The sequence below is a fragment of the Monodon monoceros genome, unplaced genomic scaffold (genome assembly GCF_005190385.1).
Source record: "Monodon monoceros isolate NGI ecotype Baffin Bay Population unplaced genomic scaffold, NGI_Narwhal_1 Super_Scaffold_5, whole genome shotgun sequence".
NCBI lineage: Eukaryota > Metazoa > Chordata > Mammalia > Artiodactyla > Monodontidae > Monodon > Monodon monoceros.
Window position 1 is genome coordinate 80,566,735 of NW_021703782.1, and position 23,585 is coordinate 80,590,319.

At 49.0% G+C, this 23,585-nt stretch overlaps 1 protein-coding gene across 3 annotated transcripts in view; it reads left to right on the top strand.

Annotated features, from left to right (window-relative positions):
• Positions 1-387: 387 nt before the first annotated feature.
• Positions 388-23,585, top strand: part of COL15A1 (collagen type XV alpha 1 chain) — a 105,927-nt gene continuing 82,729 nt past the window's right edge. For 2 of the 3 annotated variants that reach the window (XM_029203052.1, XM_029203054.1), the window contains exons 1-3: positions 389-624; positions 844-940; positions 1,023-1,108. In XM_029203052.1, coding sequence (XP_029058885.1) covers positions 930-940; positions 1,023-1,108 — 97 coding nt within the window. In that variant the 5' untranslated portion in view covers positions 389-624; positions 844-929. Of the gene's footprint in view, positions 625-843; positions 941-1,022; positions 1,109-23,585 lie in introns of all 3 variants that reach the window. The other variant, XM_029203053.1, reaches the window with a different exon arrangement.

Genomic DNA, 23,585 nt, shown 5'->3' on the forward strand with positions numbered 1-23,585 from the left:
GTGCCTGGAGTGGTATCTCACCTAAGAATTGTGTTCCTTCATTCGTCCCCTGTTTATTGGCATCTCCTACTGCCGGGTACTATTTTAGACAGAGAACAAAACAAATATAAATTCTTGCCCTTCTGGAGCTTACATTCTGGTGGTGGAGGATGGTGGTGCTGGCAAGGTATAAAGAGGAAAACCTTGCAATAGTAGATAAATTTAAAATTTTTATTAGGGTTCTCTTTGCTGCGTTTATTTACATGAATCACTTATGCCGCCCCAAGGGGGCCATTCCTGGGCATTCAAGGGGGTTGTGTGTCAAGCGTGCAGGGCGGGGCACAGCAGTCAGGAGCCCAATCCAGCTGTGTGAATTTGGGACATTCACTGCGTCTCTCTGAGCCTCAGTTTCTTCGTTGTCATTTAGGGAAATCAGAGCGATTCCAGCCTTTCTGGGCTGGTGAGAGGATTTCATTGGCCCGTTAAGAGAGTGCTTTGTCTGCGGAGCAGCCCGGACAGGCACAGACGTGAGGGCCGGAGGGAGCTGCCCTCTGACCCACAAGAGCGCGGGCGCCGGGCTTTTCTCGGTTACACAAGGTCACCCGGGTGGAAGCCACGGCTGGGGGGCGCGCATCTGTCGAGGGGGTGAGTGGCGTGGGGAGGTGGTCAGCGCGGCCAAGAGCCACGGGACGTGAGTGCGCCGCTGCGGCACTGCCCGAGGTGGGGCGCGGCGCAGCGCACGGGGGACCGCAGGGCGCGGCAGAGTCGGGTTTCAGAGCGCGGGTGACTCAGGGCGCGGGCCGGATCCTGCCCGCCGCTGCCGTTGCCGCTGCCCCTGCCCAGCGCCGCCTTTGTTCCCGGCAGGAAGGGCGAGCGGCCCGCGCGCAGAGCCCGTCGCCGTCCGTGGAGCTTGGCGGCCCGGTGCCCTCGGAGGCTCGCGGAACTGCGGGATGGCGCAAAGGTAGGACTCGCTGCCCCGCGCCCCGGCTCCCCCCGGCCCCTCCCGGCCGCCTCACTTTCTCTCTCTCCGCCACTTCTCGCAGGAGGGACACGCAGTGTTGGCGCCTGCTGTGGCTGCTTTCCATCTCCGTGCTTCTCCCCGCTGTCACCCGGACCCGCTCCGCGACGGGTAAGCGGCCCGGCCCGAGAGTGGCACCGGCTACCTCCGCACCTGGGGGAAGTTGGTTTTGGCTGCGGGCGCGGCTGCGGTGCGCGCCTCATTCCTGGACATAAAAGGGAGTCCTCGCCTCTCGGTGCGCACTGGTGGTTCTGCCACGGCTTCCCCGGGCGCTGCCCGGGGTTCGAGAGGCGAATGGGAGTCTCTGGGCGGCCGGAGCGGGTGGAGCGCTGTCCGGGCACCCGAGGTGTCTGAGCTAGGCGCAGCCCTTCCAATCTTGGGCAGAGGGGGACTTCGGAAGCCCAGTGACAGCGCCAGCGGCTCCGCAGGGACAGTTAGCTCCAGCTCACCCAGGGCCCGCGCTCAGGTCGCGCGTGCTGGCTGGCTCATTGTAAGGGCAGAGCTGGTGCCCTCTCTGTACACAGGTGCGGAAGCACGACTGCCAGCTGAGACACCTGGCGCTTTGCCGCGCAAGAAATAACGGGACTGAATTGCCCTGATGCCAACTTAGCCCTGAGTTACCTGGAGAGTCCCATCCATCGTGGGCAGTAGCTCCATGCGTGATGGGAAGAGCTATGGACTGGGGACCAGGGGATCTGGTACCTTCTGTTCCCAGGCCTCACTTTCCCCACCAGGACCCAGAGGCGGTTGCATGACTAGTGGAGTCTGAGTTAAAACAGTTTTGAGTTAAAGTGTGTTCAGGCTTCCTGGGCTTGAATTGTGGCTGTGTTAGGTGCCATTGGACAATGAATTTCACCACTCTTTGCCTCAGTTTCCCCATCCGAAAAAGGGGAATACTTAGACGACCTTTCCTCCTAGGAATGCTGTGCAGATTAAAAGAGATATTAGAAATAATATGCTTTCCACACCATGGCACATACTGGGCACAAAATAAGTGATCGAAACTACAGGTTGATCCTTGCAATAGCTGTGTTGGAAAGCAATGCAGACATTTTTACAGAAGAGGACACTCAGGGTGAGAGAGGCTTAGGAACTGGCCTGTGCAAAAGGCAGGGCTTGGGTGCCAAGGTCTCTAGACTCTGGTCCTTCCCTGCTCAGCCCTTTCTCCATGCAGTTTTGCAGGAGAGCTACCACTCTCCAAATAGTAGCCTCGGACTGCTTTTGGATTTAGGAGATTAGTGCACAGTCTCCATAGAATAAGTGTGCTGGGAGACAGGGCCTGGGGGGGGGGGGGATGAACACAACCTCTGTCTCTGTGAAGGAAACTGAGGACTGTTGGGTGGCCATGGTTAACTCTTTGTGTGCTGAAGGAAGCCTGGGAGAGCCCAGACCCTTGCCTACTTGGGAGCAAGACTCAAACACAATGACAACTTTTCCTGCCAGAGCATCCAGCCTGGCATTTCTTGCAGACCAAAGGGCAGCTGGAGCACAGTTTTGGCTTCTCAGCACCGTGGCCCGTGTCGGAACGTTGCAGTTTTGCATGTACTATGAGGTACTGCCAACTCAGCGGCAGAGGGCAGCTTCAGGTTCTGTGGTCTTTGCGAACTCTGCTGCAACCCCACCCCCAAAATGGAGAAGGTCTGGGGAAAGAAAATTTGGTGTTTCTTTCCCCTCCTGCGTTTGTAGGCTGGCTCTCTGGATGCCAGGTCAGGGCTGTTTTTCTAACACAGAGGAAGTCCTGTGCCTATCCTTAATGTAAAAAGGGAGTGCCAGGAAACCCTCAGGAGAAGAATGAATGATTGTAGTGTTTTAATTACTGGCTAAACTTTTGGTTTTCTCTAAAGTTAGGCATACCGTTTACTGATGGGTGATTGATGGATATTCAGTGTCCCTCGAGGGGAGAATCTTCCTAGACCTGAAATATCCTCCTGTAAACTAAATCTGGCATGAAGTTTAATAAGGCTAACACTTGTAAACCACTTCATATGTGTGATATGCTCATCCTTCATTCACTCAATCATCACAATCACTCCAGGAGCTGGGTACTGGGACTGTGCTTCAGATGAGGAAACGTGGTCCAGAGACCCCAGGCTTCTCAGCTCCTGAGGGTTTTCTGGCTCACCCTGTTTAAAGAGACCCTTGTCAGTTGGCCCCTTATCCCTCGCATCAGTCCTTGTGCCCTTAGTGGGTGAGGGCTGAGCTGGTAAAGTTACAGTGTCACTGGAATGCCTGCTCATTTAGAAGATAAGGAAGTTGTTGTGAGACAGGGGCAGTGGTGTCATAACTAATTTGTTCCTGATTACAAAATGTTAATATGTGCAAATGATCTACTTCTCTTTAAACTGTTTTATTGTGAAATATAACATCTATTCAGAAAAGTGCACACAAAAATACAGTCCCATGATTTCTCACAAAGCAAACTTTCATGTAAGTGGGTCAAGAAATGGAATAGCCCCCAGAAGCTCTCCTGTGCCCCTTGGCTGTGATTATTCCCTCCCTACCCTCAGAGGTAACCATCCCCTTGACTTTTATGGTGATTCCTTCCTTCCTTTTAGAAAATAACGTTAGTACCTAAGCATGGATCCCCAAATTCTGAGGTTCAGTTTTTCTTTTTTTTTGAGCTTTATACATGTGGGGTGTCTCCTTTGGTGTCTGGCTTCTCTCCCTGAATATTAAGTTTTGAGATTCATTTATGCTGTTGCATTTCACTGTAGTTAATTCATCTTCCTTTCTGTACAGTATCCCACTGTATTAATTTACTGTCCATTATTTATCTATTTTTTTCCAATGACATTTGGGTGGTTTCCATTTGGGGCTAATATTGTAGCGTGTCTCTGACATGCTGTTTGTCCACGTCTCTTTGTGCACATGTGCACACATTTCCGTTGGTTGTACACGTGGAAGTGCGGTGCTGGCCGACAGGGTAGGCAGGCCCTCCAAATGAACAATGGCAGCACGGCTTCCACTATGGTTGTGCCGGGGCTCACGGCCGTCAAGCTGGTAGGAGAGCCTCTGTTTCTTCACCTCCTCACCAGCACTTGGTGTTGACAGCACAGTGGTGTTGTCAGCAGTAGAACTGCTTAACTCCAGCAGTGCTAATGGGTGCACGTTAGAATCTTACTGTCGTCTTAATGTATGTTTTCCTGATTATTAAGTCGATTACCTTTTCGTATATGTATTGGACATTTGGATATCTTGATTTACTTTTTTAAATCGAGGTGAAATTCACGTAACATAAAACTAGCCATTTTCATAATGACAATTCAGTGGCATTTAGTACATTTTCAATGTTGTGCAGCCATCATCTCTAGTTCCAAAACCTTTTCATCACTCCAAAGAAAGCTTCATTCCCATCAAGCAGTCCCTCCCCATTCCCCCCATCCCCACTCCACCAGCCTGTGGCAACCACGAAACTGCTTTCTGTCTCTATGGATTTGCCTGTCTTGGATATTTCATATAAATGGAATCACACAATATGTGACCTTTTGCATCTGATTTCTTTCACTTAGCATAATGTTTTTGAGGTTCATCCATGTTGGAGCATGTATTAGGACTTCACTTTTTTATGGCCAGATAATAGTCTGTTGTTTACCGCAATTTGTTTATCCATTCTTCCATTGATGGAGACTTTTGGGCTGTTTCCTCCTTTTGACTATTATGACTAGTGCTTTTATGACATTTGGGTACATGGATTTGAGTACTTGTTTCCAATTATTTCAGTTGTATACCTAGCAGTGGAATTGCGGGATTATATCATAATTCCATGCTTAAATTGTGGGGAACTCCTAAACTATTCTCCACAGTGGCTGAACCATTTCACATTCCCACCAGCAGTGTACAAGGGTTCCAATTTTTTCATGTCCTTGCCAACACTTGTTATTTTCTACTTTTCAGATTACAGCCATCTTAGTGGGTATGAAGTGGTATCTCACTGTGGTTTTGATTTGTATTTCCTGAATGACCAATGATGTTGAGCATCTCTTCATGTGCTTCTTGGCCATTTGGGGGAAACTCTGAGTACCAGTCAGGGCAGGTTCAGGTTTTCCCTCTAAACATCTCATTCTTGCTGGTGGCCAGCTGATGTGCTTTCCTGAGTGAGAGAGAAAGGGGTAAGAGTCACACCTAAGATTTTACATCACTGGCCTCCCGCCTTACCTGTGCCCCAGCCTGTAATGAGCTCATGTTGCTCACATACCATTAGAAGTTGTGATGAATATGAATGATTGTAGTGTTTTAATTACTGGCTAAATTTCTGTTTTTCTCTAAAGTTAGGAATGCCTGTAGTGGCATAATGTCCTGCCATTATATGTTTTAAAGCAGAGTTAAGGCTGAAAACCCCTGGCACACTGAACCACACACAGCTCCCCATGTATATTTGGGATTTTGCAGTCTCCTTGACTTTGCACAAGGTGTGATGAATCCCCTTGTCTAAAATACACTCCCTTGCCTTGTTTCTCTTTAGGGCCTAATTCTACCTCCCAGCTTAAACGGCACCTCTTCCAGGGTGCCTTCCCTGGATCTCCCCAGCTAAGCTTTCTCATCACTAAACCGCCACAGCCCTTCACCTGTCTCTCTAGGCACCAGCCACTGTCCCCCCTGTACTGACAGTATGTTTATTTCTCTCTCCTTCCTATGAGAGCACCTTGAGGGTGTGGATCATGCCTCATTCATCCAGAGTTGGCCACGTGGACTTTGGCCATTTTGTCATTATGACAAATAGTGCTGCTGGGAACATCTTCAGACAAATGGCCTTTGTTTTCTTTTGGGATTATTTCCTTTGACTAGAATCCCTCAAACAGATTTGCCCATCAAATAACAGAACTAGTTGGATAGTTCTTATTATCTATTTAGATGGATCTTTCTGAGATACAAATTGAATCATGCCGCTCCTTAGTTTAATTGCTCTCTCTGGGTTCTCCACGTACCTAGGATGGAGTCATACTCCTTGACCCCAAGTACCCCTTGTGGTCTGGCCTCCGCCTACCTCCTGTTCTCTACTCACACGATGTCCCTCTTGACTTGGGCTCACACCAGCCGCTCGCTGGCAGGTTTCTGGATGAGATATTCACTGTCCCACCTCTGTGTCTTTGCATGGGCCAGTCCCTTCTTGAGAATGCCTTTCCCCTTTTTCACCTGGCACCCCATCATTCATCCTTTAAGATTCCTCTCTGGGAAGTCCTCCTGTTCTACCAGGCATATTGAGTGTCTCTCTTCTGGGCTAACACTGTATATCACCATCTCTCAGTCACAGGGCTTCCCAGACTGGACCGTGATCATTGATTACTTGTCTGCTCCCACCACTACATAGGAAGTTCTGTGAGGTGGGGACTGGGCCTTGCCCGACTCTGAACCCCAGAACCTAGAGGGCCTGGCACAGAGTGGACGCTCCCCAAATCTCTCAATGAATCAAAGAGGGAATGAATGGGCAGGTCCAGACTGTGGTCTAGAGAGAATGTGCCGATTTATCATGTCCTCTGCAGTGTCTAAATCATCCTGAGTCTTCCATGGCTCTGCCAGCTGTGGAGTGGCCATGGCTGAGTAATCAGGGCACGTTATAGGGCTTTTAGTTTTCTTTTCTTTAATGACTTTAATAACTGGTTAGGCTGGAATTTACACTAATGTTACTTTGCTCTTTATCTTTTTTTTTCATTACATCTATTTGTGTAAACAATTTATTTTCTAGCTTATCCCACTCATCTTATTCCTGAAAGCCTCTCTTTTGTCAAAAGCTGCACGTTTATCTTTCTGTGCTAGCTAAATATATGAGCTTATTTTCGAGTTTTGTTTGAATGTCTACAGCTTGATCCATTTAAAATGAACCATTGATTAAATAGATTACATAGAGTGTATTCTGAGTTCAGTTCTTTTCCAAAGTGGTACCCAGGATTCCCTGAAATACTAATTAAAATGTAAACTATTCCTCCATCCTAGTATTGTTTCTGGTTATCATATAAAATTTTTCTTTTAATAATAGAATTTTTTGTGGAATCTTTATACATACTATTGGTTGCTTTCTTGTGCGTATGTGTTGTTTTTAAAAAATCCCTCATGGTCTTGATAATTGTTGCTTTGTAATGTGTTTTAAAATCTGGTAAGGGAAGTTACCCCTGCTTCCTCCATTAAGCTATGAATTCCTTAGCATAGACTGATTTATCACATACTTTTCTCATGATATAATTGGATACTGGGAGTGTCATAGTGGTGGTAGGCAGGTAAGGGTTATAAAAAACAAGGCAATCTTAACAATAAGACTCAATTTAAGACATTAGTATGCAGTAAGGAGAACAGATGAGCAATTAAGTCTTCAAAGTCAGAGGAGCAGCTGTAGGGCCTGAGCTATTGCTGTCGACACAGAGCCCAGGGAGCTGAGGTGGGTCAGAGATGTTGGAGAGGCCCAGTTTGCTGACTGACCACCTTCCTCCGCTACCCCAATTTAAGAGAAAAATGTCTAGGGTTAGAGCAGAACCTCGAGAAACCCCAGACCTCTTCCTGGGCAAGATCTAATGAGGCAAGAATGAGGCCTAGGTCACCTATTGAGTGCAACCCACCCCTTATCTCCAATCAGAATCAACTCAACCCAACCCAACCCAACCCAACCTAATCCACTGTAATCCATCCCAACCCAACTTTATCCAGTCCAATTCATTTCACACTTGTTGCATGCCATGGATGACTTAAAGAACTGTACAGGGCAGAAAACAGTTCTGAGGGCCCTCATATCTCTCTTAAGTGAGCAGGACCCTTGACTTCAGGTGTTAGGGCAGCCCCTTTTTTGGTTTGGGGAGCTTGGCTAGAGTCTGGCTTGCAGAGAGCAGCCCTGCCTTAGGTCTGTCTGGGAGTCACCCCTCCTATCACTGAGGGACTCAAATGAGGCCCAGCTTAAAAGCCCCCTCCACCACCAGGAGGTCTTTGCAACTAGTCTCCTCCCAAAGCAAATGTCTGCTGAAGTCCTCAAAACTGTCTGCCCTGTTCTGTGTTTTGGCTACTACTATAGATTTCTGTCTTCCTCCCATGTCTCCTGACTGCCTGCCCTCTCTGAGGCCCACTGGGATAGGTGGCAGGGTGACTAAAGAGCCACACTGGACCCAGTGCCCATCCTGGAAGGACTCACAATCTAGTAGTAGGGACCAGCAGCTGGCTTGAATGCTGTGGACCTTGTCCTGAGGGTCCTAATGAGGGTGCAAGCAAGCCTCTTCAACACTAAAGCAGGGATGTCCATTTCCACCAGAAGGTGGAGGAGGCAGAGGGAGGTAAGCAAGCTTTGAAAGAAGAGATTTATATTTTTCAGTAACATTAAAATATTTTGATAATAAAAATAATAGTCATTGTAAAAATCTAGGTTGGAAAAAAAAAAGGAGTTTAAAAAAGTTGCATATTTTCGCATGACTCAGAGATGAATCCTGCTAACATTTGGTGGACTGTTTTTCAAGTTTATCTTCTGTGCCTAAATATGCACATATGTTATAATGCGACTAGATCATTCTGTACACTGTATTTTGTTGCTTGGCATTTTTTTCCTTAACAATTATCTAGATACTTCCGCTGGAACATTGAATATTCTTCCCTAAATCCTTTGTAATTGAAATAGTATTTCATTATGTGGATGTCCCATAATTAAACTGGGCCTCTTTTAGGCCTGTAGGCTGTTTCCAGTTGTTTACGTCCATAAACACTATTGTGATGACCCTATTCTTGTAGCTCTGTACTTGACCATTCTTGTGACTATTTCCTAGCACAAATTCCTAAAACAAACTGTTGGGTCTAGTGCTTGCCCGTTTTTTTCTTAAGGCTTCCATTGCATTTTTTGGAAAGGCATAGTAATTTATACTCCCTGCAACAGCATAAGAGAGCACCTACCTAACTGACCGCACCTTTGTCCACTGATGCTATTTTTCTAACTGAAAGGAGAAAATGACAACAGTGCAAGGGACAGTGCCAGCATTACTGCTCCAAACTGCCCTTAGTTAAATGGAGTTGGGGATTCCTCCCTCGCCCCTACCATTCATTCATCCATTTGGCACGGGCCTTGTGGTAGGGTAGAGGAGAAGAGGCTTTTTCAGGAAATTAGAATGCAAGAGCTCAGGTCACAAGGACCTTGGTGGTTCTCAACCCTGGCTGCACCTTAGAATCACCTCGGGGATTCAAGAGGAATCTGAAGCCCAGTCCTCCCCGCGTCCAGGATTCCTAATATGCCTGGGGTCCAATCTTGGGCAGGTTTCAAAAGCTCTTGGTGTGATTCTAAAGTGCAGCCAGGGTTGAGAACAAGCAATGCAGTCCAGTGGCTTCCTTTCAAAAGTGACAATGCTGAGTCCCAGGAAGGAAAGGTCCTGTCCGTGGTCGCAAGAGAGGTGAGAGGCAGAGCTGCCACTGGACCCCAGAACCCACGTCCTGGGTTCAGATCTCAGGTCTGTTGAGTGACCCGGGGCCAGTGACTTCTCTTATCCATGTTTTCCTTATCTGTAAATTGGGACAATAATTCCTACTATGAGGAGTAATAAGGGAAGCATGGGGCCTGTAATTGGTGACAAGTTCTGTACCTCTTTCCTTCCTGTTCCCACATCTCTGTGAGTTCCTTGAGGGCAGAAACCCTAGGTTATTTATCCATGTTTCCTCAGCGTCTGACGTGGCACCAAATGGACACAATGAGTGTTTGAATACATTCATGAATGAATATTCAAAGCCTGGGACTGTGGAGATCTTAGTGAAAACCTAGCATTAGGAACCCTGGACCATAGCAGAGTCTGTGTGAGCCTCCAGCTCTGCTGGAAGACCTCCCCCAGCCATCCACTGTGGTGATGGTGATGGTGATGGTGATGACGGTGGTGCTAATGGTGGAGGGGCCAAAGCGGGTGGGAGCAGGGGCTGGGTGTAACAGATACGTCAGGGATGGAATACATTTCAGGAAAGAAAAGTGAAGGTATGCCTTTCCAGTGCTGGAAAGTTATAACCATTGCATCCTGTAGAACAGAGAGTCCAAAGGCCGATGACAAACTACACCTAAATCCATGCAGTTTCAACAGCGTCACACAAAGTTAGGTGAGCCAGCTGCTTCTCCCCTTCCAGCGGCACAGTCTTAGTGCCTGGCTTGTTCTGTCTTTGTTTTCAGCAAACAGGTCTGTCTCCTGGCCTCCATTCTCTCCACCCACCCCCTATACTGCAGCCACGGGAGTCTTCTAGCTTCTTGCCACTCAGGTGTGGTCCACCAACCAGCAATATCAGCATCACCTGGGAACTTAGTAGAAATGCAGAATCTCCAGTCCCACTCACAGACCCAATTTATCAGAATCTGCATGTTATCAAGCTCTCTGGTGATTCACATGCACGTTGAAGTTTGAGCAGCAGCGTAAAACCAGCTCTTATTATGTCACCCCCTGCCTTAGAACCTTTTGTCATCTTCCTGTGCTAACCAACCTTGGTAGGCAGAGTACTGGCCCTCCCACTGTGTCCACATCCTAATCCCCAGAACCTGTGGATATGTTAGGTTACCAGACTAAGGGGAATTAGGGTTGCAGATGGAATTAGTATTGATAATCATCTAACCTTCAAAAAGGGAGTGGGTCCTGGGTTACCCAGGTGGGTTCAGTGTAATCACAAGCGTCCTTAAAAGTGGAAGAGGGAGGCGAGGTGAGAAGGACTTGACCAGTCTTTGCTGGTGTTGAAGATGGAGGGAGGGGCCACAAGCCAAAGGAATGCATGCAGCCTCTAGAACCTGGAAAAAGAAAAAGAAAAGAAAAAGAATTTTTCCTCAAAGCTTCCAGAGAGGAGCACGATCTGCTTAATTTTTATCCAAGATCTGTGTTGGACTTCTGACCTACAGAACAGTAAGGTAATACATTTGTGTTGCTTTAAGTACTTAATTTGCAATAATTTATTACAGCAGCCATAGGAAATGATTTTAACATTCCTTAGCATGGCATTTGAGACCCTCTGAAGTCCTACCAGTGTGCTGTTTTGGCCTCATCTCCAAGAATATCCTTCCTCTTAGCCTGATCTCAAAGCTCACAGCCCCTAGGGTGGCTGGAATGTCAGGAGTGGGGCACCCTGTGAGGCCAAGCTAAGGTTATTCTCCCTGCACCCCCAGCACCTAGCCGCATGTCTGGCTCCGGCAGGTACTCAGTCAATGCTTGTTAAACAAATAACCCAGTGGAAGCCTGCTATATTCATTCAGGTCACTACCAGCCATGGTGGGGCCCCAGTACACTGGAGGCACTGGAGGGGCTCTACTTTGCTGTCCCCCTGCTCTTCTGTCTTGGGCAAATCACTGGCTCTCTTTGGGCCTCAGTTTTCTTATCTGGGAAATGAAGGGGTTGGACCAGGTGAATCCTAAAAGCACTGTTAGCGGGAACATTCTAGGATATCTGAATTCACTTCACCCAAACTTTGCGGAGGTTGGGGGAGGTGATTCAACTCAGCAGCGCTCGGTCCAGTTCCCATCCTTCACTGACATCCTGTTCCATGGGTCAGGATACAGAACTGTGCCCAACGGCTGTGTGTATTTGGTACATAATGGAGACCACAGCTGCTCTCCTTCCCTGTCTAGTTAAAATGCCAAATTGCTCGCTCTCCCACAGAAAGAAGAAGGGAGGGAAAAAAGAAAGCATTTCTCACTGCAGAGTTTTTCCACGTGACACATTTTCTAATTTTATTTCAGGCTTAACTGTCTAGAGTAGATGGCTTCATTTCAGTGTCTCCCCCCTCCCCTTTTATTAGAATATGAGCTTCCAGTTGCAGAAGTGGAATGGTTTTTCTTGTTTAATATTTGCAAGTGTGGGCTGCTATCAAACTACGGCTGAATGTCCTCATTTCCTCTGCTGAAGGAAGTGCTCTTAGGTGCACAGCACTAAGCTAGTGGTAGGATTCCTGGGTTCTGGACCCTCCATGGGAAGCTTGACCAAGTCACTTCTGTTCTTGGACTCAGATACTTAATCTGCAAAGAAAGGAAAAGGTTGGGTCACCACGGAGACTGTATGGACGATTGGAAGAACTGGTTGGTGAGCCCCATTTCTAAGAGTTGTTTTGTTTGAGACTTTATTGGAATTGTGTGCACCTAAATTTATACCTGCCATCAGCTTTGTCATCTCCGCACTGTTGCTGCAGTGCATGGATTGGTTGAGAAATTTTTAGCACCTGGAAAGAGTGTTGTAGCTTTGTTTCGAAGAAACTGATTCTGCTCCTGCAAGGTCTGTTGCTTCCAATCTCTTCCTTTCATCCCTTTGCCCCACTGGGTTCAGGCCTGTGTCGTGCTCACTAAGGGACTGTCACAGCAGCTTCCTGTCCTGGCCAATAGGTCCTCCCATCTCTCTGTCCTCTAGTGCATCTTTTCACAGCAACCCGAGTGGCAGGTCCCATTATGTCACATGCCCTTAAAACCCTTCCCTGCTTTCCCTTACAGCACCTTAAATTCCACTCTCCTCGAGCTGGAGCTCAAGGCGTCTTCTCCCCTCCCAGCGCTCCTGGTGCCCTGGCTCCAGCTACGGTGCCCTGGCTTCCAACTACGCTGAACTCCACTTGTCTCTGAATTTACAAGTATGTTTCCTCCTCCTACCTTTGCTAGCGCTGCCCCACAGTCTGGAATACTCTCCCTGCCCTGTTGAAATCCTCTTTCTCCTTTATAGACTTGGTATTCAAAGTATGGTCCCTGTGCAAGCAGCATCAACACCACTGGGGAGCTTGTTAGAAATGCAGGGTTCCCCGGTCCAGCCCCAGACCTGCTGCATCAGAATCTACACCTTACCTCGCCCCCTGGCTGATGGGAGTGAAACAGAAGTGAGGGGCGCGCCTTGTAGCGTGGTGGTCAAGTGCTGGGGCTAGGGGTCAGGCAGGGCTGGTTTGGTTCTAGGCTTTGCACGTACTAGCTGGTGACCTTGGACAATTTACTAGTCCTCTTCTAGCCTCAGTTTTCTTATCTGTAGAGTGGAGATGATAATAGTACTTATCTCAGAGTTCTTTGGATGAGTACATGGAGTCATGTCCCCAAAGCTCTTAGCACAGTGCCTGGCACACCATGATCCGTCAGTGAAGGGTAATGACCATGGTGACGAGGTTCAACCTCAGTGCTAACTGACATGGTTTCTAAACCCTCCTATGGCTTCCCTCAGCATTGCTTGTACCTGGTTTCTTCCATCAGAGTCACTTGCAAGCCCATCTACCTAAGGATGGGGAGAGCCGGGACAGTGCCATTCATTTTCAGGGTTCAGAATCATTGACCTTCCAGTGCAGGGAGACAAGCAAGGACTTTGCAAGTATGGGTGGGTGAGTTGGATAGAATTAATGCCAAAATTTCTAGGTATAAATGGTCATCCTGCCTGTCATAGCCTGGTCGGTTTTTCATTCACTCATTTGTTCACTCACTTTTATTTGATAAATATTTATTAACTGCTTACTGTGTGCAAGGCAGTGTGGTACATGCTGGCTATAAAATGATGAACAAGATAAGTGTGGTTCCCTTCCTCATGGAGCCTAGAATCTAATGGGGGACATAGACACTAAATAAAGGGTTGTAGAAAAAACCCTAAATGTCTATAAACAGTAAAAAGTGTTATGAAGAAGTACAGGGAGCTATGAAAGCACATGCCTGGCCACTCTAATACTGTGGTGTCAGGAAAGTCTCCCCAAGTTGTGACCTTTAAGATGAGATCTGAGGTGTGAATAGATTTAGCCAGGAAAGGGGGTGGGGCTGGTGGGTTAAAAGAGGAGTGGAATGTTCCAGATAGAGGCAACAGGATGAGGATAGAATGGAAGCAGCTGCTGGCGTGGCCTGAGCAGTCAATTCTCTGAGCCTGGTAAAGGAGGGGAGGCTGGGATGGGACAGGACAGGATGGGATGGGGCTGAAGTGGGGGGTCTCCAGCATGAAAGCAGGACCTCCGTCCAGTAGCTGCTTTCCCGAGCCTGGCCCTGGGTGAGCATCTGGGCTTCCACTGCCCCTTGGGTCCTGCCCAGTGCTCATAGCCCAGGGTCCATGGGCTGAGAGCCTCTGGGTGCTCTTTCCTGCCCTGCTCTTGCCTCTACTTACCCGAGAGTTTATGGCTTCAGGGAGCGGCACAGGGTCTCCACCTCTGTGTTGCCCAAGAGAAGTGTATATGAGAGACTTGCAGTAGAATGATAGGGAAGCAGGGCTGAGTGAGAGCCTGGAGCAGAGTCTCTGGTCTTACCTTGGCCACCCAGAGCCTCCCAGGCCATCATAGCTGCCTGGCTGAGAGGTTGTGAAGGTCACACAAGAAAAGGATTCTAAGAATTGCCCTCTGCAGTTAGTCTCGGCTTTGAAAAGCTTCTTCCTGTCTGTGAAATGAAGGGGTTGGACCAGCTCTGAGGCTCATCCAGATCTTATATTATCTCTTCTGATTTCTCTCTCTGGATCTCTGTATTCAGAATGTGTATCCACAAGTACATGCAGAATTCTCTTGCCAGGGAACAGAGAGGTCTTGTGGGGGAATAACTTGGGTGGGAAGTCCTTAGGTGTTTTCACATGGGAAGCAATTCCTTTAGAGATGGTGGGAGATGGGTGATTCATTACCCACTCCTGTCCAGGCCATTCCTTTAGAGACCTGCTTCTCAAACTGGGTGTGCTCGTGGTCCTTGGCTGTGTGACAGCAGTGTGCAAAGCTACATTGTTTATTTCCTGCATCCATTTTACTCAGCGGTTGATAACTCAGGGAGTCCAGTAGGAACTGGAAAATAATTTAGAATATTTTTATGTTAAACAGCCCACAATTATTCTGGAGTGCAAAACTTAAGTGCTTTTAAAGATAGGGCAGGAGGCTTTAATTAAATTTCTAAGCTCTGTGGGGCTCTGGCTAGACCCAGGCCCTCAGGTATAGGGTCCCCTCTCTTTAATGGTGATGCTTTAGTGGAGACGATGTTATATATAGATTTGAGGTCCCCAGTTGGTGGGGGAGGCTTGGAATTATGGTAGCGGGTACAAGAACCCGTTCTTGTATAAACGTTTCCTCCATCAATAGTTACCTAACGCACTTGTGTGTGGAAGGGGCTACTGACATGTTTGGTTTTTTGCTATGACAAGATGGAGGTCACTGCTCTCCATAGCACTTGTACTAGAACTTTCAGGTCCACGAGGGAAGGAACTTGTCTGTCACTGCTGGATCCCCAGCACCTAGAACAGTGGTGCCATACAGCATGTGCTGAATAACTGCTAGTAGAATGAATAGATGTGTGTGTGTTGGTGGCTGTAAGAAACGTCCCTCCTCAATCTGCATTTACCTTTCCAGGAATAAGTGTGTGGGAGCACGAGCATGGGAAGGTTGGGTGGAATGTGAAAAATGCTGTTCATGCATATGCATGCGGTAGACTGGCCAGTCCCACTCAAGTTCAAGGTTTCTAAGAATCTCTTTGGAGGCAGCCTCCTACCCTGTGTGGTCCATGCTCCTTGTGGGAGAAGCACAGTTCACCATTCATGCACCTTGGGTAGCTGGGGCTCCTGAGCTCCCTTCTTAGGGTCCGTGGGTCCCCCAAATACCTCGCTCCCATCAAAACCCACCGGGGACCTTGAGGACCCAGAAAATGTTGGACTTTCAGGATCCTCTATTCTGGCTCTCCTAAATTACAGAGGGGAAGATGGAGGCTCAGAGAGAACAAGGGACATGATGAGAGTCACACAGCCAGAATATAGAAGAACTGGATTTAGAATTGGGTTTTCTGATGTCCAGGTGGGTGGCATCACACCACCCTCAAATTCCCAAGTTTTGCTGCTGCTTGGGTGTAGACACGTCCATCTGTCCCATCCTCAGGGATGTGGGAGCAAAGACGGGGGACAGGAATTCACATACACTGAGGGTCTCTCCTGTGCCTGGCTGCACATGGTTAGAGCTGAGCTTTGGAAACATCAGCTGGACTTCAAATCCCAGTTCCTCCATTTATCAGCTGTGTGACCTGGGCAGATTGCTCAGAAGGAGGGTTGGTTCCCTATCTGGACAGGGGGTAGTGGCGGTCCCACCTCCCAGGCTGTGTGAGGCGCTCAGAGTAGAGCCCGAGAAGACAAGCCCTTGGTGGGGGAGAGCTCTCCCCGAAACCATGAACCGCACCCTGTGCACAACAGCGTCACTGGGGAGCTTTGAAAACATGTGGAGGCCTAGGCCTTTCCCCCAGAGGTCCTGATTGGTATGCAGCCGAGAATCAGACTTCTAAAGCCCTCAGGCGGTTTTTCTGCCCATCCAGGAACACAGTGCTAGAGCATACACGCCATGAGGGCAGGGGACGCATCTGTCCTGTTCACCCGTGAATCTCCCACAGTAGCAGTGCCAGGCACCTGGTGGCTGGTGCTTGAGAATATTTGTAAATGAATGAATGAGTGAACGGACAGATAAATAAGATGTGCTCAGCACCTGACATTACCCTGTACCACCACCCTGAGAGCTGGGTATTGTCATCTCTCTGTCCAGATAATGAAACTAAGGCTCAGAGGAGTTAAGGAACTGGCACAAAGCTAGTTAAGTGGATGAGGCCTTGCGTGCAGGTCTCTCTGGCACAGAATTACACGTCCTTCCCCTGCATCTGCTGGGCGAGGCTCGAGGCTCATCCTCCTCGGGTGCCCCCGAGGTGACCCTCAGTTTCAGGCCTCCAGTTAGGGGCATCTCCTGGTACGCACCTTGGAGGGTCTGGTTCCCTCTGCCATTACTCTGGAGGTGCACAGGCTCTTCCTCCAGCTGACATTTGGAGGCCATCAAACTGTACTTTCATCTAGATTAAACAAGAGTCAGCCTGTTTCAAAATATGACTTCAGGGTCACCATCTGTTCTGGCTGTTCCCTTAAACTCAAATCCCATCTCAGAGCCAAATGGGGCTCCAGCATCCCGCAGGGAGCAGGTCTCTGCACAGTGGAGCAGGAAAATCTGTAGAAAGAAGCAGTGTGTTTGATAACAGCTGTAGGACAAATTTCTTATGTCGTTTGTTTCCCCCTAATCCATGGCATCGAGTTGTTATATGTGAGCACCACAGGCCCCACTATGCATCCATTCCTGTATTGGGTGCCTACTGTGTAGCAAGCACTTCCCTGTGCCTCACCTTCTTAGGGCAGTGGGTGAGAGTGGCCTGGATAGTCGATAACTGTGGGAACACGATATGCTGGGCAAGTCACATCATCAGTCTGGGCCTTAGTTTCCTCATCTTGGGGACACTGGACTGAAGTCCTTCCCGGCTCTGAAGGTCACCCCGAGTCTCCAGGCCTCTATCAGCCTGTTTAGTGTAGGCAAGATTTCACAGCTCCTGCTGAAGCTGTGAACTCATTCTGCCGGCTGCTTCCCTGCCCTGGCTGAATTCATACAAGCTCATCTGTTGGGACGCCCTGGGCCGTTCCCAGGGCAGCTTGATTTTGCCCAGGGCATCACATGACAAGTGCTGAGAGGCTGCAGGAAAATATGTCTCCTGCTGTTGCCAAACGACCGCCTTCGCTCCACATTCCAAATCGCCCAATTCCACCCTCTGCTTGGCAAGGGAAAGGAAGGGGCCCGACTGCAGGGGCAGCAGCTCGAGGTGAAGTGGTGATGCCTCCTAAAATGGTCAGCGGCAGCCTTCCTCAGAAACCTTTCAAGGCACCCCATTGCCTGTTGCATAAATTTTAGTCTCCTTGGCTTGACATTCAAGGCTCTCCCTAATCTGTTTCCAGTCTCCCGAGTGAAAAAGTGATAAAGAGTAGAAAGAGCTGGGAAGGACCTCAGATGACCCATGTGTGAGTCCCAACCACACCAGTCCAGCTCTGTGGCCTTGATCTCCTTCAGCCTTGGTCTGTTTATCTGCAAAATGGGAGAGCAATTGTTCCCACCTTACCAAATTGTCCTGAGAGTAAATGAGCTGATGTTGGCTTCACGCTTCTAACCTGGCTTCACAATTCTCTCCTTTCTGTGCTAATGTTGGAGGTTACCTAAGAGTCCCATTGCTCCCATCCCCCGGGACTACCCACTTACCCCTCAGTTTCCTAACTCCATAGGTTTGCTTATGCTCTGCTTGCTCTACCATGTTCACCTGTGTAGAGCCTTCCAGGCCCATCTCCATTGCCCTGTCCTTCAGTTCAGGCACCTGTATCAGGGCTCTGTGTGTTGGTATCTTGCCCTCTCTACTAGTCTGAGAGCTACTCGGGGACCAGAGCCCGAGTCTTCTTGATCTTCCAGAGTCCACCCCAGGCCCAAGTCCAGACAAGTGTGGCCACTGGATGCTGGTTGTGGGCAATGCCAGAACCCTGGACTGGGACCAGGATAGAGTGAAAGACAGGGAGGTCCACTCCTGCCTCCCCTTCCAAGATCCATCCTCCCCTTGTGGCTGCATTTCTCTTGGGGCTGGCACAATGTAAATTATCACTGAATTGCATGTGGTTAGCACCTCTAACTCTGTAAGACATTTTATGGACCACGTGGTGTCAATCATGCGAAAGAACTCAAGAAATACCCAAGGACATGCCTTACTTAGAGACTTAGAAAGCTCCAGAATTACTTTCAAGCTCCTCCCACCATCGATGCCCCTCCCACCCCAATGCCTTACAACGTGGGGCTGGAGGTTGGAGGTGGGGGGATGCAGGAAGGAGCAGGAATCTTACCCTTCTTCTCCCAGGACCTTGAGGGCTGGCCTGTCCCGCCCCATCTTGCCCAGTGGCCCCAGCTCATGCTCTAGCCCCCAGATAGGCGACGAGCAGCGTCTCTGAGGTCTCCAGCCAAACCTCAAGAACCTAATAGTATATCACGAGAAGGGGAAGCGTACGTTGTCCACAATCCCTACCCGGGCCCTTGTTCCGGGGAGGCAGCTGGAATGCACACTGAAGTCTAAGAGGCCAGTGTGTTTTAGAGTGGCACCCCCAGCTCAGTTTGGTGGGTGAGAGCCAAGGCAGGCATCTTTCAGAAGCCTGGTCATTCTGCACCCTCTTGCTTAAGGGTCAGCCAAAAGGATGGAAGATCGCAGCCCTCAGAAAAGTTAACATCAGGCCTCTGTTTGGCTATTAATATTATATTATACTTCAACAGTTGGATCAGATGAGAGCTAGGCTGTTAAGTGCATATTGAGCTAAATGGTGCTGGTGGGATCACTGTGACAAACAGCTGACGTTCATTAGAGTTCTTTGTAATTGCTGAAAAAGACTGTATTGATTGTATGTATTGATGACAATAAATGTAATATGGTAAGGCAGGCATACGGTCACTCTTCTCCAGAATCCATTAAGCTCATTCATTCACTCATGTGTGCATTATTCATTCCTCCATCAATGCTCAATTTTTGCCTAACTCAGGCAAGCCCTGTGCTAGAGGGGTGAGGGTGCAGTTAGGAGATATAAACATGAAACAGATGATGCCTGACCCCCGAAGGGCTCACAGGCTGGTGGGAGACATAGGCAAATAAACAGATAATAACATAGAAGTGAGGAATTGGAGCTTCCTGGGAAACTTACCAAAGGAGGGTTTCTTGGCAAGATGGGGTGATCCATTTGCAGGCATTTAGAAAAAAATCAACCCTGAGGCCCAGCTTCCCAGTGTGGCTGGAGAGGACTTCCCCCAGGTAAGGGCAAGGGGAAAGTGGGGAGGCAAGGGAAGTAGCTATTGTTGCCCCTCCTGGAAGTGTGGCCTCCTCCGGCTTGGGACAGGCTTTCTCTGGGGAGCAGCTCCCTTGGAGGCCACAAGCTTCCTCCTGGCTGTAGAACCCTCGCAGACATGCCCAGGCCCCCTGGGCTGCACCTCCCAAGCCTCTCTGCATCCCACAGATCACCAACCTCCTTCCCCCAGCTGGGGCCACGTGGCTGCCTCTCCCTGTTGTCCATCGGTGGGATCTAGTCACTCAGGGGACTCGGCCTCCCGTCAGCCTGTCTGGGAGGCAGCTCATTTGCTGTGGCTGTGCTGTGATCTGAGGGAAGGCCCATCGCAGCTGGGGCCCTGCCTAACCCTGTGTCCATAGAGAATGGACCCAGGCTGGGTCCACATCTTGTCTCTGCCACTTACTACCTGTATGACCTCATCCCTCTGCATCTCAATCTCTTCATGTATAAAATACAGGTAATAATACCTTCCTCACTGGGTTATTGTGAGTATTAAATGACTCAGTCCAGGCACCACACTTATAATAGGACTTGGCATACAGTAAGTGTTCAATGAATGTATTAGGTTTTTTGCCTGCTCTAACAAATTACCACAAACTGGTAAAGTTCTGGAGACCAGAAGTCCAATGTCAAGGTGTTGGCAGGGCTGCACTCCCGGTGGAGGCTCTAGGGGAGAATCTTTCTTTGCCTCTTCCAGCTCTGGGGGCTTTCAGTGTTCCTTGATTCATGACTGCATCACTCCAATCTCTGCCTCATAATCATGTCGCCTTCTCTTCTGTCAAATCTCCCCTGTGTCTTATAAGGACACTTGTCATTGGACTTAAGGCCCACCTGTATAATCCAGAATGGTCTCGTCATCTCAGGATCCTTAATTATATCTTCGAAAGACCCTTCTTCCAAATAAGGTCACGTTCACAGGCTCCAGGGATTAAGATATGGACGTATCATTTTAGAGGCCATCATTCAACCCACTACAGTGAACATGGGCCATTATTATTATCGTTTAGTTGTTGTTTCTTCCAGCAGATGCAGTTAGCCTGACCTTAGCGTCCTGCCCTGGGGTCAGGAGGGGGATGGAGTGGGAATGCTAAACCAATTTCCAGGTTCCAGCTCCTCTTGGTCAGCCCCATTTTATTCAAGCCATTCCCAGGCTGGGACAGGAAATTCTGCTTATGAAGTTCCACTGGCCACATTATAGCATTTCCGCATATTCAAATTTCACTAATCTGAGATAAACAGTCCTCTCAGGCCCCTACACCTGTTTGGAGCTCTCTGTCCATGTTAGTTGCTCCTTACACCTGAGCAGGCTATGCTTAACAAAGCATTTTCACATGCAGAACCACATTTGACCTTCACTGCAACTAAGCTGAAGGAGGTCATTTCACCCCAGTTTGCAGGTGAGAAAACTGAGACCCAGAGGGAAAATTGCACAAACCTATCTTTCCTGGCAATTATAGACAACAGTTCAGGGGAAAGAAAAGAAGGCTAATATCATTGACGATAATTGCAGTAACAACAACCACTGTGCTATATTGATGTATGCTTTGCTAGGCCCTCTGCCTAGTATTTTACGTCTGTTATCTCAAGTCATTCTCAAAAGTCTCTCCTGAAGTAGGTGGCATTATTCCTGTGTTATGGATGTAGACACCAAGGCTCAGAGAGATGAAGTGTCTTGTTCAAAGTTGCACAGCTTTTAAATGCTGAACTGGGATTTGAAGCCAGACCTGGCTGAATCTTTCTCCCTAATACTGTGCTGCTTGGAGATCCTTCTCTAGTTTGGAACATATGTCACGCTGGCCAAAATGAGAGCAGTGGCAGTCCAGTTCCCTCCCAGATCTGCTCAGAAGATGAAGCCCATGAGAGACTGTCTCTTGCTGGTGGCAAAGCTCCTTCCTGAGAGGCAGGTGCTGAGTGTTGATGCTCAGAGCCATGGGGATCGGCAGCAGGGCAATGGGAAGAGGGAGGCAGACAGGCCCAAGGTCACTGAGGGCCGGGACAGTCAAGGTATGCTCCCTGGAGTGGGGCAGCCTTGGGTTGAAGTGACATTCCTGGAGAGGAGAGGAACAGAGGGAGACTCAACTCCTTGCCTCAGACCTTTAAGGTTCATATCTTAAAATCGCCAGTTCTAGGACCTGATAGCTGTGTGCCCTCGAGCAAGTTATTTAACTTCTCTGTGCCTCTGTCCCCTCATCTGTCGACTGGGAACAGTAAGAGTGGGGTTGTTGTGGAGAGCTCCGGGGCTCTGAATCAGGATCACCTGGGAGGTTGGTGCCCAGGCCATGCCTGGACAAACTGAATCAACATCTCTGGGGGTGGGCCCCTGGCATAAATATTTTTTTAAAATCTCCCCGGTAATTCTGTGTAGCCAGGGTTGAGAACCACTGCTCGGCAGGTAAAGTACATGGCGCCCAGGACATAATAAGGGCTCACTACACACGAGCTATTGTTACACTTTCCTCATACATTCATGAAATTAACATTTATTGGGCACCTACCTGTGCCAGGCTCTGCCAGGTGCCCATATCACCTGCGGTTCATACTTCTTGCTCAGCCATTTCTAGCACTGCTTCCAAGAGAATGAGTTAATTGGGTTCGATGCTGTGTGAAGACATGACCCAAATCTAATATTCTGAGAAGAAGGTTTTACTGATAAGCGCAGAATCCAGAAAATGTGCCCACATCAGAGAAACTGAAACCCTGTGTGTAGGAAGTGCAGCCGAAGATCTCCAGACCTTTAAAGAGGAAGCTAGAGAAGAAAGAGTGGGCTGCAGACTCTCTGTGGGTCCCCAGGCAAACATCTGCCCCTGCAGTGCCCCCACTTCAACCTCTATAACGTGGAAGGGTTTCTAATGGGTGGCTTTATGTTGGGGGGGTTAGTTTTTAGCTGCAGAATCCTTTTCAAACGAGGCTGTAATTGGAACCCAAAATATCAAGCAAATTAAGTCTGAGTTGCTTTGGTGTGAGTGTATGGATCAGGGTAGATGAGTGTGGGTGTGTGAATGTGTGAGAGAGTCTCCACGAATGATTTGTGTGTGGATGTGAGTGTGTGAAGGTGTCAGGGTGTGTTAGTATGGGATGAGAGTGGGGAAGGTGTGTGTATGGATATGTGTGCATATACATGTGAGTGTGTGAATGTGTGTGTATGGATATCTGTATCAGGGTATGCGTGAGTGTTCGTGGGAGTGTTGTGAATAGGTGAGAGTGTGTATGAGTGTGGTTTTACGAGCGTGAATCTGGATGGGTGTGTGGGTGTGCATGTGTGACTGTATCTGCGTGTGTTAGGGAGCTGAGGGGCAGGCCTCCTTTAGCCTCCCCTCTCCTGCTGGTGGCCTCCTCCGTGCCCCTCCCTGCCCTCCTGCCATCCCTGGCCCTGGGGAACAGTTGGGAACTGTCTGGTCATCTGCCCTGCCAGCATTGGTTCTGTGTCCCCTTGCAGCGCGGAGCCTGGCATATTCAGGAGATCCTGAAATTGCCCACTTCCAGCAGGTTGCCACCTGTTCCTCTCTGGTGCCCCTCACATGCCCGGGGCAGGCCCCTTTTCCTCCAGGCCCGCTTCAGTGAGTTTGTGAGTTTTCCTTGCAGAGCCCCGGGCTGAGTCCTCTGGAGCTGCTGCCGGGAGTGGTGACTCACCGCAGTTGATGTCATCCCCAGGAGTCAAGGCCTCCATCACACTCAAAGAGTCTTTGTTCCCCAAATGGAAAAGGAAGGGCCATAAACTGAGAGGAGTTACTACAAAACCCTTCCCAGATGCCCGTGGCCCTCATGCCTGCCCACACCTGCTAGCCTTTACTGTGCCACCTGGTGCACGGGGTCCCTGCAGTGGCTGTGAACCCAGGTTTGGGGAAGGCAGTGAGGAAGGGGTCTGAAGACCCTCACCACAGCAGCACAGCAAGACCCACTGCTTGCTTCCTGGGGCTTGCGTATGGCTCTTGCACTGGAGCCAATTCTGCCTAGCCGGTGTGTGTGTGTGTGTGTGTGTGTGTGTGTGTGTGTGTGTGTGTGTGTGTGTGTGTGTGTGTGTGTGTGTGTGTGTGTGTGTGTGTGTGTGTGTGTGTGTGTGT